Source organism: Manihot esculenta, chromosome 6 (genome assembly GCF_001659605.2).
Source record: "Manihot esculenta cultivar AM560-2 chromosome 6, M.esculenta_v8, whole genome shotgun sequence".
NCBI lineage: Eukaryota > Viridiplantae > Streptophyta > Magnoliopsida > Malpighiales > Euphorbiaceae > Manihot > Manihot esculenta.
This window is the reverse complement of record NC_035166.2, coordinates 23,763,174-23,780,357: the sequence shown is the minus strand read 5'-3', so window position 1 is coordinate 23,780,357 and position 17,184 is coordinate 23,763,174. Positions and strand designations below refer to the sequence as shown.

The following is a 17,184-nucleotide window of genomic DNA, read 5'->3' as shown; positions in this document are numbered from 1 at the left end:
GCTTTACTTGTTCATTCAAGACAATATTTGCATTAGATCCATTTCTTATTAATGTATAATAGTGGTCTTAATTAATATATTTTATTTTTTATGATGATGTTCTGTCTTATGCTTTAACGTGTGGGTCATATTTTATATATAACATTTTATTTTCCTTTTTTTTTTTTTTCTAAATAGTGACAACAAATGGGAATTGTTTTGGGCTCCCAAACTGGGGTTGCTTTTTAAACTTTTCATCCAAAGCGATATATAGTGATACGCCTTTAACACATAGCAAACTAATAATTAACTTTGTCTTGAAACTATATGTAAAACCACACTCCATAGTTAACTAATGCATAAAACAGTGTGCATATTTTACTAGACTAAATGTTCATTTTGACTTATTTATTAAGTATTATTTAGATTTATTTAATAATATATTTTTTGGTTTAAAAAAATAAAAGCTGTTTTGAAATAAAAAAAACTTTTAGATTTTAATGGAATTTGAGAATTCATTTTTAATAGTTTAAATAAAAAATAAAAATTTTGAATTAATTTGACCGCAAAATTAATTAGCACATGCAACCTTGATGTCGTATTGGTCCAATGGTGCTTCGAGAGGGCCGACGGCTGTAAACACTTAAATAGAGGCGGCCCACAATTTAGCGTCTATTAGAAGCAAGGTCTGTTTAGCGTATGTCTGAAGCAATCAAGGCATCGAACGGGCTTAGGTTTCCTTCCCTCTCTTTGATATCAATTTCCTTGTTGAGCCCAAATCCATTTCCACCGGCAGCCCAGTTCCCAAGTACTAGAGCTGTGTAGTAGTCATTACGAGGAAGGTTGGTGGATTTAACGGTAAATTCAAAGGTCGCCGTCCCCAATTTCCCTCGTGCTGCGCCGGTATCCGCTTCCACAAAACACGCCGCGGCATACTGAGGTCAGCTAAAAAACACCCCTTGCTGTTCTCCCTTTTATAGTAAAACTAAAACCCTTTTCTAAACTTTTACTTCTCTCTACTGATCGCTAAACCCTCGCTTCATTTTCCCGCCAATTTGCCGTCCCTCGCTCTGGAAGCTTCCGGGTTCGGCGATGGTCACTTCGAGAGACGTTCAAGAAATCGTTTCAAAGCTCTCCTCCGATAAAGCAAAAACACGAGAAGTAACGAAACCTACTCTCTCTCTCTCTCTCTCTCTCTCTCTCTCTCTCTCCGCATTGTTTGGTTCCCCGAGAAATGGAGGGAAATGAACTGAGTAAATAATAAATAAAAATTTGAGGAATTTTAACACAACTTTCAAATGCTGGATAGTTGGAGGATCATGGTTGAATAATTTCGTTTGTTTTCTCAACTCCCAAATTAAAATAAAATATTATGTATTGAAAATCTTATTTAGTAATCTTCTTATCGATCTCATCCGTTACTTCTTATCTCGATATTTTGGTTCCTTGGGAATCGACTTATTATTTTTGGCACGTCCAGGATGGAATGAAACTGTTGAACACCTGGTTAGAAGGAGAAAGATCGATAAAATTCTGCAAGTTCCTTGGATATAACACTGCAAAGCTTAAGCCGAGTGAAATTCCTCACTGTAAGATTTTTTTACGTACTTGTTATAAAGAAAACGTTTAAATGGAAAGTATGAAATGTTTGAATATTTTCTGCAGCGGAAACGTGGCCATTTTTGGTTACATTGCTAATCCAATGTGTGTCATCGGAGATATCTACCAGCAAGCGGAGATTACCCAAGGCCAGTTTTGCGAAAACGCTACGGATTGTTGTTCAACGAGCAGAAGATGCTAAGTTTTCAGGTTAGCCTCAGTAACGTATGGTTTCTATGATTTTCATAAGGTGCACATGCATTCAGTTTGTTCGACGAGACAGAATGTATGCACATTAACAATTTAGTAGCTGAGATCTGCAAGATTCTTAGCATGACTTGATTTTCTTTGTCTGTATGATGATTTTCCATTGGCAGGCAAAATATTGCCCTTGTTACCTGTGGTTAAAACGCTCTTCAGTCATATATGGGATATCTTAAGCAACGTTCCAAGCTTTCAGTCAGAATATGGGATTATACTCCGCCAACTATTGGCAGTTAGAGACTATCGATTTCACTTGAGGAACCGCATTTATTGCTGTGAGTTCTTTGCACAGTTTCAAATTTCTGATTGCTCAATGGCATTTTTCTTGGTCTCACTATTCTCTAAATTAATCACTCTGTTTTGGCGTAGGCCTGGTGCGAATGTATATACAGAAGGTGGAAACAGGTGTAGAAGGGAAAAATGATAACCAAGTTAATCTAAAGGAGGAGACCTTTCGCTGCATCTTGACACTGCATTCCCTATTGGAAAATCCTCCTGGAGATTTCCCACATGAACTCAGGGAAGACATTGTTAAGGGGTTTGTTCAAATTTTCTCCTTTATAAGGTACATCAAAAATTGACCCTGCTTGATTTCTGTGTGTTGGGCTTTTTATGTGTTGATGCAATGCATTTCTTCCCATTATCAGGACCATGATTAACAAAAGCTGGCTACCTTGTTTTATGTGTTCAGGGAGGAGGGAAAGCTTTCACGTAAACTTATTGAGTGCATTAATACATACTTGTTAAAAGATGGTTCAAATTTGGTCTGTCAGTCTTTGAAGATCCATAATTCTGTGCAGCAATTTGTGTTCCATCATTGGCTTTCAACTCATGACCGGGGTCTTAAGGTTTATTAACTATCCATATTGCTGGAACTTATGTGATTTTGTTTGTCGATCAGTCATATAAAATTTTGTTTTGTAATTGCATATCTTTGTGCTGTTGTAGGATGCTATTATATTCTATGCAAGGTTGCAGCTAAATCTAACAAGATGTGCTGTGGATGGGAACTCTTTAGTAGACCAATTTTTGGAGGTAGTATGTAAGGAACTAGATCAAAGCAGTATATCCAGTATGGCTGTGCCTTGGTGGGTTCCTTTATACGTGAAATTTCTTTGTTGGGTTTATATTTGATGGAAGAAGTTGGCGTGGTTGTGACTTGTGAGGATTGTCTTGTAACATCATTCAGGACAGATGCAACCAAGGATGATAAGTTGGGAACTTTGAGCGGCTCGCAATCTGGTTTGGTGCAGCTTGCAGCGCTAGTATTTTATCAGGTAGGTTTATACTTGCCAAGTATTCACTTGTTTCTTGTTTTTTTTTTCCTATACATTTTATATATCTTTTGATGATGTATGTTGAGGATGCTAAACTCAATGTATTTAGTCATGATGCTATGTAATTGTTGATGTTCTTTGAAAAGTCCGCTGGTTATGTGGCTGATTTATGGCTATCTTCTTTGTGGTTTAATTGTTCATAGTTAAAAGAATTTCTAGTCATGTGTACAATATTATATGCATTTGTGGTTTTGCTAAATGAGAATCTTGGAGAAGAGGAGTCTTGAATCACAGTTTCAAATTTTTATTCTCCTTTTTCTGGGGGCAGGAGAACACCATTTAACATGATGCGGCTCTTGCAGGCATGTGTTAGCCCAGCTAAGGCACAATCAACTGAAAAGCGGGTTAAGAGGGAGCATGCTGCTGTCCTTTTAAAAGAGGCACTTATGAAGGGAAAGTGGTTATGGTAAGGTTAATTCTGCATGTATTATTTAGCTCTTATCTTTTAGTTCTGTGCCTAACTTGGAACAAGTTATTTATGATTAGCATTAATTTTGGCTTCAAAATATTTTCCATCTGGTTGCTTTTGCTTTGCTTAGGTGCAAAGAGATGGGGTTGGTACATTTCTTAGTTTTAAATAGGGTTGTATCTTCAGTTTCATGACCTATTTTGGCATGGTTTGAATTTATTTCTGGAATGGCACGGATGCAAACAGAATTGAGCTTGTTTACATGCTTGTAAAATTGCTGTTTATTTAGGATTGAGCATTCTTTTTATATTAATTGTATGCTATTTTACAGATGATATTTAGTTTGATTTTGTATTTGAAACTTGTTTGAGAATTGAAACAGCATGTACAGAGTGACGTAGCTGAAACAAGTGGCGGTGGAAGTAATACTCCAGTTTGTCTTTGTGATGCATTTTTGTGAAATTTCCTCCAGTTTGTCTTTGTGATACATTTTTGTGAAATTTGAAGCATGATTAATGTCAATGTTGTATCTATCTGATGCTTGCACGACAAAAATTTCATTTAAAGGCCTTTCTTCTCACTTCTACATTTCTGGTTTTTTATACTTGCTTTCTTGATCCCGTGGCTGGGTTTTTGTTGTCAAATTGAGTAGAACATATCAATATTATGGTTCTAATAGTTATGGTAAAGCATCCTACTTTTGCTTCATGTGATGTATGAGATTTATATTTGACCTAGAAAGCCTCCTTTATAAGTGAAAGGTATCTAGGGTTTTGGTATTTTTTTTCCCCCTAAATGCTGTCACTATTGCAGTATGCATTAGATTTTTTCAATCAATACTGCCAGTTTCTCATTAGTGTCTATCAAATGATTTTCCATGTTGATTTGATGTGAAGCAAATGATGAGAATTGGAATTTTATTAGTATGATATGTTAGCTTTCTTATTTTATATTATGCTTCAATTCAATGTCCTTTGATATGCTTATATAATTTATTTTTGGGTTATTTTAGACAGATCTTGTGATTTTATTATGTATATGTTCCTTAACTTTTGTAGAATCTTTGTGCTCTCTTGGCCATGTTCTCTATTTCATTTCTTCCATGCATAAACATGATGTTTACCTAATATAAGTATCCTCTACTTCAGGAATGCTGCATTTTGTTATCTCATTCATTACTACTACAGTCGCATGAATAAGGATCTTTTCTTATACTGGTTTGAAGGCATTTCAACAAGCTTTGAGAGGTAATATGCATGTCTACGTGGTAATCTGATTATCCTTGATATGTTTTATTTTGGGGTATCATCTTTCGGATTGCTTTCACGCTTCTTACATGTGTGCAATGTGAATTGGCTTTGATGGTACAAAGTTGATCTGGATTAGAATTCTTTTATTAGTGTTTCACTGACAAAGAACGCTTGAAAAGTATTTGAGTTTCATGTTATTATTAATAACGGAAAGGTTTTCAATTGTATTGATGTACTTTTCAGAAGCATGTATTTTACTATGGGCATGAACTCAAAAACTGAAATTTTTATCAGAGATATAAATTACAATGAAATTTTTTAATAAAATGATCCATATTAGAGAATTCTAATGCCACTTCTTGTGCAATGATTCTATCCTACATTTTTTACTGTATATATGTACATATTTTAGCGTACAATTATGTGCAATCTTTTATGTATGATCACAGATTTTATTTGGTGCCTTCTTCCATTATTGGAGGTGCCAAACAGTGGCATTTGTTATTTCTACTTTGTACTTAATATTGTTGACTTATTTGTTGATTTTAGGGGTATGATTTGATTTGATCAAGATATTTAATTAGCTTTGTTATTATTATTTGATTATTTGCTTCCTGTTTAGTTATAATTCTCTGTGTATAAATAGTCATATAAACTAATTGTAAAGATTAAGAGTGAAATATAAGAATACTCTAAAATTCTACAAAATACTTTATGGTATCAAAGTTTTTTTTCTTGATTTTAGGGTTTAATTCATTTTTTTCTCTTTAGGGTTTCAAAATCTTGATCTACCTTTTTGGTACTAACTCATCTAGGAACCTTTCCACCTTTCAAAACCCTGATGTACCTTTTTGGTACTAACTTATCTAGGAACCTTTCCACCTCTCACCGCCGGCACCAGAAGAATTGCCAGATCGTCGCCGACCCTATTGCCTAGCTCCGACGCTGAAAAACCCGTGCGTGAGGCTCACGTGCCCTCCCTTCTTGGCGCGTGAGACATCGTTCGACACCGCTTTGCTGCTTCGATCACTCCGGCGACGATTCCGTCCGTCTTTCTGGCCTTCCTGTGTCGCTACTCGGTCTTTTGGTAATTCAGTTAGGCTCTTTTGTGTGTACAACCTTGGATACTCCTATTCTTTCACGGTTCATATGTCTTTACCATGTCAGAAGGTGAAAGGGTCTCCATGGCAGAAGCTAAAAGGGTCTTGATTACTGACTCTGATATTCCTTTCTTGTAAATTAGTTTCGTAAAACTTGATGGAACCAATTATCTTGTTTGGTCAATGTCTTTTTTGTTATTTATCAAGGCTAGAGGACTGCAGGGCTACGTCACTGGTAATAAGAAGCAACCAGACGAGAGTGATCCAGATTTTCCTCAATGAGACTTGGATAATTGTCTTGTTATGACATGATTACTTAACTCTATGCAATCTCATATCTCTAAGTTCTATTTGTTAATTGATACTGCTCCAAAAATATGGAAGGCTTTGTCCTTAATTTATTCCAAGATTGGGATTGATGCCTAAATTTATGATATTCAGAATAAGATTCATGGTACTAAACAAGGAGAAATGTCTTTCTTAATTTTATTATGCGTTATGTGACTTATGGGAGGAACTTGATTACTATCAGAACTTCCAGGTAGACTGTACTGGAGATACAGTTAAATTTTGGAGAATGATTGAAAAAGAGCGAGTCTATGATTTTCTTTCAGGATTCGGGATTGAATAACGAATATGATCCAATTCGGATCCAAGTGTTGGGAAAAAAATCATTTTCCTTCTCTAGAAGAGGCCCACGCCCATGTTGACTACTAGTTTGAGCACAACGCAACCTCCTAATTCTGAGAAAGATTTCCTGCATTGTGACTATTATGAGAAACCGAGGCATATCAAAGAGACTTGTTAGAAATTACATAGTCGTCCCACTAGAGACCATGGAGGAAAATGAGAGAAATGAGGTACCTCCAAAATTTAAGCTAATTTAGCAGAAACTATAGAGGAACCCTTTAAGGAGACAACATCAGCTGAGTTTCTTTCCCTTAATGAAATGAAATTTAGAGTCTCAAGCGCCTCCTGTCTCATATTGACACCTCTTCATCCTCGAGTGCCACATCTAACTTGTAACGTCAGCTAATGTTTCCTCTCTTCCTCTCTTGATACTGTTCTATAGATTATTGATTCTGGTGCGAATAGATACATGACAGACACTCTTAAAGGTTTTCTCAATTATTTTCTTTCTCTAACAAAAAATAGTGTTAGAATTGCTAATGGCTGTTTTACTTTTATATCCGGAACAGGTTCTGTTATTTGTGCACCAAATATTAAATTATCATTTGTCCTTCATATTTTCCATTTTTCTATCAACCTTTTATCTGTCAGTGCTATCCGGAATAGGTTCTGTTATTTGTCCACCAATATTAAATTTGTTAAATTTGTGTCAGGCTTAACTCACCCCAAAAGCTAGCTCAAGGGGAGGATTGCCTACGACTCATATAAGGGCACATTATACTTTCCACAACCGATGTGAAATTCAATACACCCCCTCACACCCAGAATTTTAATGGTGCGTGACATTTTTATGGGAGGCCCATATAAAGGGGCACATTACCCCTTTCCACAACCGATATGGGATTCAACACACCCCCTCATGCCCAGAATTTTATTGGTGCGTGACATATTTAAATTTGGGTCAGGCCTAACTCAACTCAAAAGCTAGCTCAAGGGGGAGGATTGCCTATGGCTCATATAAGGGCACTTTACCCTTTCCACAACCGATGTGGGATTCAACAAGATTATCATTTGTCCTTTATGTTTTCCATTTTGTCTGTCAACCTTTTATCTTTTATCTGTTAGTGCTATCACCAATGCTTTTAACTGTAAAATTGAATTTTTTTCCTGATCATTGTGTTATTCAGGATCTTCTCACTGTGAAAAGGATTAATAATGGTAGGCTGCATGATGGCTTATATGCTGGAAGGTGATCCAGGTTTTTCGATTGTAGAAAGATAATATTTGTTGTATATCACAATAGAGATTACAACCTATTTATACATGAGACAAGAAAGAAAATCAAGCCTATGATTATACAATCCCTAAGATTAAGTAACTAACCCATCTATCAATATTTACCTATATTAACATATTTACTTCCTATAAACTATAACACTCCCCCTCAAGTTGGAGCATAAATGTTAATCATGCCCAACTTGTTACATATATAATCAACTCGAGTTCCATTTAGAGCTTTAGTAAAGATATCTCTTAATTGTTCTCCAGTTCGGATATGTCCTGTTGATATTATCTTTTGTTGGACCTTTTCACGAACAAAATGACAATCAATCTCGATGTGTTTGGTCCTCTCGTGAAATACTGGATTGGAGGCAATGTGGATAGCTGCTTGATTATCACACCACAACTTAGCAGAAACCGAATTTGTGAACCCAACTTCTTCTAATAGTTGACGTACCCACAAGACTTCACAAACGGCTTGTGCCATGGCTCGATATTCAGATTCAGCACTAGAACGGGAGACCACATTTTGCTTCTTACTAACTCAAAGGGGGACGAAGCCCGTTTATTGACTCGAGATACTGAAGGCAAATGATGATGTTTGGCAAATTGACAAGACTCACAATCTAAAATAGACAAAGAATGAAACTGTGGATAGAACTTCTTCAAAGTTGAGAGAGAAGGATGCCCCAAACGACAATGAACATCAAAAGGTGTTAAACGCGTGGAACATGCAAGTGATTTAGATAGTTGCTGATCCAAGACGTAGGGACCCTCTGACTCACGCTGTCTACCAATAATTTGCTTCGTCGAAAGATCCTGAAAAATACAATGATCAGGAAAGAATGAGACACAACAATTCAATGCACGAGTGAGTTTACTAACAGAAAGCAAATTAAATGCGAATTTAGGGAGACATAACACAGAGAATACAGAAAGAGAAGGGGTTAAGTTGACATGACCAAAACCCATAACAAAAGATTTAGTACCTTCAGCAAGAGTAACATAAGAAGTCGATGCATGAGACTCAAGATTGGACAAAAGGGTAGAATTACCTGACATATGATCGGTAGCACCAGAATCAATAACCCATGTGGAGGATGAAGACACAAGACATGCAGTAGAGTTACCTGACTCGGCAATTGCAGTGATAGAGGAGGAATTAAAGGACTTCAGAGATGCCTGGTATTGGGTAAATTGTGCGTACTCATCTTCAGATATCAAAATCCCCTGATCTGAAGGGGCCTCAACTGCCATATGCGCCATTTGTAACAAATGTCTTCTTCTTAGTGACATGTCTTCTTCTTAGTATGTCTTGGTTCGCAATAGTAGTAACAAAGGATTCCTCCTAAGTCAGAAGTAGAACCTGTTTCCCAGAACGCTGAGATCTTTTACCACCATGAAAACCTCCCCTTTGCCCACCTCTATTATTTTGTCTGCCATTGTCATTGCGGCTAACAAGGGCACTAGTGGGGTGTGAAGGAATTGGAGATTCTGTACGCAATACCCTAGTGAACACATCATGTAACGATGATATTTTAGAGTCAGAAAGAATATGAGATTTAGCTATCTCAAACTTTGGAGGGAGACTTGCAAGAAAGCTCATAACAGCCATTTGCTCTTGTTGAGCTTGTTGAGTTTTCACATCTATACTAAAGGACATCAATACATTAAGTTCTTCATAAACTCTTTTAAAATCCATAAAATAGGATGTCAAAGTTCTATCATTTTTCTGGGCTCGATAAAACGCCTTACACACATCATAAATACGGGAACAATACCCGTGAACAATGCCGATGAATAGTACCGTGAATAGTACCAAATAAAACACCTCCACCCAACACCTGAATGGCAAACAAACCTCAGATCTGACAAGGGGTCGGTGTGGCGACTCCAGCGATGGTGAGATCCAAATTTTACCTTTTATGGATAACCCAAATGAACGGAGCTAAGTCCAAAAAAAAAAATTTTAAAACTTGACGAGAGAGAAAAGAAAAAATCTCTACGAGAATGGCTCTGATACCATGTAGAAAGATAATATTTGTTGTATATCACAATAGAGATTACAACCTATTTATACATGAGAGACGGTATCTAAACAGGAAAGGAAATCAAGCCTATAATTATACAATCCCTAAGATTAAGTAACTAACCCATCTATCAATATTTACTTGCTATATTAACATATTTACTTCCTATAACCTATAACACCGATATTTCAAGCTTGTTTTGGAGAAAATAAGAATGTCAATCAGGAAATAATACAGTAGCACAGATGGATAGGGTATCCATCGTTTTTTGTCTTAAAAAAACTTTATCCTAGTTTGTTTACTAGAATTCAGTTTAGTTCTTTATTTTGTGATGCTTATGAGTATGCTAAGCACACTAGAAATTCCTATCCTTTGAGTCATAATAAAAGCTAAATTCCTTTTGTGTCTGTTAAATTTGGGCCAGATTTAACTCGCCCCAAAAGCTAGCTCAAGGGGGAGGAGTGCCTATGGCCCATATAAGGGGCACATTACCCCTTTCCACAACCGATGTTGGATTCAATTGTGATTATTCATTCTGATATTTGGAGGCTTACTTAAACAGTCTCTTTATTGATTGTTGCACTCGAATGATTTGGGTTTATTTGATTAAGGCTAAAAGTAATTTTTTCTTGTTTTCAATCCTGTTATAAAATGATTTGTATTCAATTTGATACTAGAATTGACAATGGAAGAGAATACATGGATAGTAGTTTTTTTGCTTATTTGGAGAAGAATAATGGGACAGTACACCAGATCAGTTGTCTTTATACAAGTACTCAAAATGACATTGCTTAAAGAAAAAATAGGCATCTATTGGAGGTAGCTCAATCTCTTATGTTTACCATGAACCTATCCAAAGCATATATGCTTTGGGGATGTTAAATTTGTGCCAGGCCTAACTCACCCCAAAAGCTAGCTTAAGGGGGAGGAGTGTCTATGGTCCATATAAGGGGCACATTACCCCTTTCCACAACCGATGTGGGATTCAACAAGGGAGATGCAGTCCTTGTATATGCCTATCTTATCAATGGAATGCCCCTCAAGGTCATTGACTTAATGAGTCCTTTAAAGGTTCTAGAAGGGAAGAATTTATATATTGTTCAAACAAAAGTATTTGGGTGTGTTTGCTTTGTCCATATTAGGACGGCGGGAAAGTTAGACCCCAAGGCCTTCAAATGTGTATTTGTTGGGTATTTTCCAATACAGAAAGGATATAGGTGTTATCACCCTCCATCTAGAAAATATTTTATTAGTATGAATATTATCTTTCGAGAAACTGAATCTTATTTCAGTACCATCCACTCACCTCTTCAGGGGCAGAAAAATGAGTAAGAAGAGGTGATCTCGAATTCTGTGATTCTAAATGATATGGTTCAACTAGAGAGTTTGAGTTCTAGTAGACAGGGAGAGATGTCCAATCAGAGGAGAGAGAGAATTGGACGTTTGGACAAAATAGATTTGAGGAGGTATTCGAGGAGAGGCAAGACAGAAGAAGCTATTATGTAGTCTACTCAGAGTCAATAGTCTTCTTTTAGTGAGTTACCCACAACTCTTGAATACTCCAATAACTTAGATAAATCTTTTGCACAAAAAAGGAGTCAGATCTTGTACTAAACACCATATTTCGTCATTGTCTCCTTCCTATAGAACTTTTGTCTTGTCTATTTTTTTTGTATCTATTCCTTTGGAAGGAAGCTCTTGTAGATTCTAAATAGAAGGGAGCAATGATTGAAGGGATGAAAGTAGGTGTTCACAGTGAAATACAAAACTGATGGCACAATTGAATGGTTTAAGGCCAGATTGGTTGCTAAAGGATTAATCCAAACTTATGGAGTGGATTATTAAGAAATATTTGCCCCAATTACAAAAATGAATTCAATCATAGTCCTATTATTTTGTGCAGCCAACTTTGACTAGAAATTACAGCAGTTTGATGTGAGAATGCTTTTCTCCATGGAGATTTAGAGGAAAAAGTGTTCATGGAGATCCTTCTTGGGTTCGTTGATGAGAAGACACAAGGAAAATCATGCAGGTTAAATTGTATAGGCTAAAACAATCTCTCATAACTTGGTTTGATAGGGTTAGCATAACCATGATGTCCTTTGGTTATCAACAGAGTAATGTTGATCACACTCTGTTTATTAAACATCACAAGGTAAGATCACTCTTCTTATTGTGTATGTTGATGATATACTGGTGATAGGTGATGACAAAGAGAAAATGACTCAACTAAAAAGGTTGTTGGCTCAAGACTTTGAAATCAAAGATTTAGGAAAACTGCAATATTTTCTAGGTAATTGATCTCCCAAAGGAAGTACACTCGCGAGGCTCATATACAGGTTCGCGAGACTCATATACAGGCTGTACTTCGCATTAAAATACTTCAAGTCTACGCTAGGGAAATGGCTTTTTTACTTCAAACATGGTCACTCCCGAGTTGAAACATTTACATATGCATTTTGGATAGAATCTCTCGATGACAAGAGATCCACCTCTGGCTAAGAATCTTGTCACTTGGAGGAGCAAAAGATAAAGTGTTGTTGCTCAATAGCCCAATGTGTGTGTGAAGAAACACAATAGTTTTGTATTGTGACAACAAAGCTACCATCAGTATAACACAAAATTCAGTCCAATATGACCGAACGAACCACATTGAAATTGATCGGCACTTCATTAAAGAAAATTTAACAGACAGTGTCTTTGAGCTGAGTTCACGTGACTTTTACTGGGCAACTTGCAGATGTGTTTACTAAAGGGTTCAACAATAAGATCTATCATAATCTGATTTGCTAGTTGGGGAGCTTTGACTTATTTGCTGATTCTAAGGATATAATTTGATTAGGATCCTTAATTATCTTTGTAATTATTATTTGATTATTTGTTTCTTGTTTAGTTGTAATTTTTTGTGTATAAATAATCATGTAAACCAATTGTAAAGATTAAGAGTGAAGTATAAGAATACTCTAAAATTTCCCAAAATTCTTCAAATATATTGTTTTAATTGTAAAAGAACAATCCTAGATAACTTATGTCATCTTTATTTTTGGCACCTTTTGTGGTGGCACGTGAAATGCTCATCACACAATGAGTCTGCCTGATTTCATTTAATTTTTTCTTAAATTGCTCTCTTTGCAACTCATTAAGCATGTGTTACTAACCTTTACTTGTATAAGATAATTACAGAATCACAAAGAATATTAGGTTTATTATAGTTCTCAATGTAGTTTTACATTTTGGTATATTAGAATTATCCTTTTGATTTTTCTGAGTATTGCATTGGGCCAGCAATTTTTGGAGATGCTTTATAAACACAATTTAGAGGATTTGGACGACGGAAGGCACATTGTTTATAGTTTGTTCTGCTATGTGCATGGGGATTGTGTATTTGGTTGGTGTGAAATGCAAAGATTAAGGATAATTCTTTTATGTAATGGTAATTGTGGGATAAAAATGTACCTTTAGCTTCTTAAATGTTTATACTTTTGGGCCTTTGAAAGGCCTTGCTTTTTGCAAGCTTCCAACATGACTGGATGGCTTTATTAATTTTTCTTTTATTTTCTATTCCTGTTACCTAAGTATAGCTTGTCCTCCTTATTGTAATCATCCTCTCTCTGTCTCTCTCTTCTCTTTACTTATATATATATATATAGTTAAATTTGAGTCAGGCCTAACTCACCTCAAAAGCTAGCTCAAGGGGAGGATTGCCTATGGCTTATACAAGGGGCACATTACCCCTTTCCACAACCGATGTGGAATTCAACACACCCTTCACGCCCATAATTTTACTGGTGCATGACATATTTATGGGAGGCCAACATCGGATGGGGAGGCTCTGATACCATGTTAAATTTGGGTTAGACTTAACTCAGCTCAAAAGCTAGCTCAAGGGGGAGGGGTGCCTGTGGTCCATATAAGGGGCACATTACCCCTTTCCACAACCGATGTGAGATTCAACAGTGAGTTAGGCCTGGCCCAAATTGAACAATATATATGTATATATAGTATATATATATCATATTATTAAATTCACTCTCTTAGGCTACACATTAGAATTCCTTGTTGAAATTGTACTAATGTAAGCATCAGTTAACAAGCTGTATTAGCATTTTTCAATTTGCTGTGTGATAAGGTTTCAGCACTCTATGCATGTTTAAGGACCTACTGTTTGACAAAAATTATTTGAGACAAATACTAATTAATACATTTAATACCTATGTGTACAATAGTAGTATCATTTCCTGCCTGCCTGCATGCCATTTGTGTTCGGCAAAGTCTGGATATGCTTAATTCTTTGCAATCTTTTATTGTTTTCTTGGGGATTTGTTGCAGGATTTGGTGTGATGCAAATACAGGGCATGCTTATGATGGTTTACTATGGACTTTGCGGTATGTTTCTATGGTTCACACAAGATTGCTTCCTCATAAAAATGTTATTCATTTGGTTGTGTAGAATATTGTCTTTGCTCTGGTAAAATGGGTGTTTGCAGTAAGCAGATAATTAAGAGTTTCTAATTTTTTATCAGGTGGCATATATATATATATATATATGTTTGTCTTATCTGAGATTCTTATTGGATATAATTTGGTTAATTTAGCAAGGGGCATCCTTTAGATTCTCATGCGCCTGTTATTTTGTATCCTCTTAGCTGATATCTATACCAATTGGCATGTAAAGGAGTTTGCAGGAGCTGTCAACTGTTTTGCTTTCAGAAACTCAAGTGGAGATATCATCAAGGTCATCTTCCATCTTGAATCAGGTTTGTGTTATCCCTCCCATTATCATTTTATTTTTCACCTTAAAGTTTTGGAATTGGCTGTGGGAATCTGTGTTGGATTGCTTTTAAAGGTCAGCTGACATTCAATTTTATTGGACAGTAACCCTTTTTCTTTTGGTGTCGATTTTCTGTTTGTATTTCCATTCTTATTTTCAACATTCAATTTCTGCGTCTTCATTTTAAATACACTACTGAAAAACAGTATGCTTTGATTTGCTCACAATTGTTGAAAAGAATGAAGTGGAACTTCATCACCCAGCTCTTGAAATTGATGGGATGTTGTAGAGTCTGACATTTGACATGCAATTGCAGCCATTATACATTCATCTGGATTTGCATTTATAATGAAATGCTAACGCTGGACAGTTGCTTCTTTTTGCAATGATACTGTTATGTTTTTTCTTTGATAGTATGTTCCTTTACTAATGCTGATTTTCACTCGTTTATTGAATCGTGTTGCAGTTGGACTCTGGTTGGCAGTTAATATGGAGCTGTATAATGCATTGGCTGCCATTATTCAGTAATCTAACTGCCATTGTGAGTTTTTTTATTTGGTTAATTTCCTTAAATGTCATCAAAGTTATTATTATTAATTTTTCAATTTTTGCTTTGTATGAAATTTTTACTAATCCTTATCTGATTCAGTGTTGTACTATGCATTGTCACTTTTAGCTCTGCATGATATCTACTGAACCTATTGAGTTTAATCTAAATGAATAAACTAATCTAGCTCTAAAATGGATTTTGAAGATAATTTTTTGGAGAATATAAACATCATAGTAGACAAAATTTCTTTAGGAAAAAATATTATGAAGACCATTAATTTAAGACTTGTAAATAAGGATAAACATTGGCTGTCATCAAATTGGTGGATTTATGTTTGTATGTGAAGTGATTGTGGAAATAATACAAGGATGCCAATGGCAGTGAAGTCTCTGCTCTTTAATATGAAGTTTATGGTGCAACTTTTGAAATGTAGCAAGGCAAAGGGGGGAATATATATTTTTTTAATAGCTAAATTGTATACATGAATTAATGCTGTTTTTATAATTGTAGTCTACTCATAAGAAGCTAGCTTTTAGCTGAAAATACCTCTTTCATCGTCCTGTTTATTAAACATGCAGGCAGATGCTGCTTTAATGCTACTTGGAAGCATTATATCAATTGTGAGTATGGGAATTTCTTGTTCTGGACCCTTTTGCACTTACAGTGCATAAACCAATGTACTGAATAGTTATAGGAGTCTCTATTACTGTTGAAATGAAGTAAGAATTCCTTTCCCATCTGCATTAATCTATTGTTGTTTCATAATTTATTCTTTCAGGATCTGAAGAACACATTTGTTGTGCCTCAAGATGTATGGGACCTCAAATTATTTAAGGAAACACCATCAAAGTAAGCACCAGTTGGTTTAACTGTGGGTTAATAGGGCATAGAGATTTTTAGACTGTGCATGTCCCCCACATAAGAGAGAAAACATGGATCTAATACAACTGCAGGGCTTCTTCATGATCTTTTGCAAAAGTGTAGATGAAGCCAATACTTCATTGAAAGCTGTTGTTGTGTTAAAATAGCATAAAACTAATTCAATGAATAACTATTAATATTGTTGACAGCCAATATTTCATTATATATTCTTTTGTTATTTTCTGCGACATTGTTATTACTATAGTAGAAGGATCCTAACAAGTGTAGCATAAATTATAAGTTTAAGAACGTTTTGTTCTAAAAGCAGCAAATTGGATGAGGACAAGGCATCAAAATTACCATTTTATAAATCTTGGAATATGGTATTTCCAGTGTGAACTAAGCATGTTATAGTTCCATTATATCAGGTTGTGTACATCATGTTCGCAGTATAGATTACTATGTTGCAGAGGACAAATTCGTGGTGTGGCTTTGGAGGAGATTGAAACTTCTATTTGATCGATTTGTTACCTATGATTATAGGCTTCCTTCTGCGATGGTGAATAAGAAATTTTGTGCTCCTGCCAAATTAGCTCTTCCTAGGGCTTCATGCTTGATTGCGAGTTTTGGAGTCAACTCACTCTTTTTATTTGTAACTTTTTTTTTGGGTTGGGTGGTGAGGAGGGTTTTTGATGCATGTACAATATTTGAGACTCAAGTTGGCACGAGTTATGTTCAGAAAGAGACTATCTTTGTCAGGAGAGCTAATATGTTTGGCTTGATATTTGTTGTTTATAATTTGAGAGTAATATTACTAAATTTCTAGAACGGATAATGTATTTAAATGCTCTGATCCTGTGCAATCTTTTGGTCAGATGAGAGATTAGTCCCTCTCTGTTAAACATTTCATTCTCTCTGCATGCCTATTCTTTTGGATATGATGTAGATACTCTTCTATGCATCTCATGTACATATGGGTCTTGTTCTCTTGGTTTTGCCTACCTATTCTTGGTACATCCTCTTGTAAATTAGCTCATTTATTTTATTATGTGGTCTGTTCAGGTCTGTTTTATACTTCATCACGTGCTATTTTTCTCATAAGGGTTCTCAAGTAAGTGGCTTA

The 17,184-nt window shown here is 35.7% G+C and overlaps 1 protein-coding gene across 13 annotated transcripts in view; it reads left to right on the top strand.

Moving 5' to 3' along the window:
- Positions 1 to 681: 681 nt before the first annotated feature.
- LOC110617578 (serine/threonine-protein kinase ATM) overlaps positions 682 to 17,184 on the top strand; it is a 52,967-nt gene continuing 36,464 nt past the window's right edge. For 6 of the 13 annotated variants that reach the window (XM_043957556.1, XM_043957555.1, XM_043957552.1 and 3 more), the window contains exons 1-16: positions 687 to 1,140; positions 1,460 to 1,568; positions 1,645 to 1,788; positions 1,956 to 2,117; positions 2,212 to 2,407; positions 2,534 to 2,690; positions 2,791 to 2,930; positions 3,032 to 3,119; positions 3,482 to 3,585; positions 4,737 to 4,835; positions 14,209 to 14,265; positions 14,555 to 14,636; positions 15,117 to 15,191; positions 15,779 to 15,820; positions 15,979 to 16,049; positions 17,124 to 17,172. In XM_043957556.1, coding sequence (XP_043813491.1) covers positions 1,072 to 1,140; positions 1,460 to 1,568; positions 1,645 to 1,788; positions 1,956 to 2,117; positions 2,212 to 2,407; positions 2,534 to 2,690; positions 2,791 to 2,930; positions 3,032 to 3,119; positions 3,482 to 3,585; positions 4,737 to 4,835; positions 14,209 to 14,265; positions 14,555 to 14,636; positions 15,117 to 15,191; positions 15,779 to 15,820; positions 15,979 to 16,049; positions 17,124 to 17,172 — 1,644 coding nt within the window. In that variant the 5' untranslated portion in view covers positions 687 to 1,071. Of the gene's footprint in view, positions 1,141 to 1,459; positions 1,569 to 1,644; positions 1,789 to 1,955; positions 2,118 to 2,211; positions 2,408 to 2,533; positions 2,691 to 2,790; positions 2,931 to 3,031; positions 3,120 to 3,481; positions 3,586 to 4,736; positions 4,836 to 14,208; positions 14,266 to 14,554; positions 14,637 to 15,116; positions 15,192 to 15,778; positions 15,821 to 15,978; positions 16,050 to 17,123; positions 17,173 to 17,184 lie in introns of all 13 variants that reach the window. The other 7 variants (XR_006351029.1, XR_006351030.1, XR_006351027.1 and 4 more) reach the window with 5 other exon arrangements.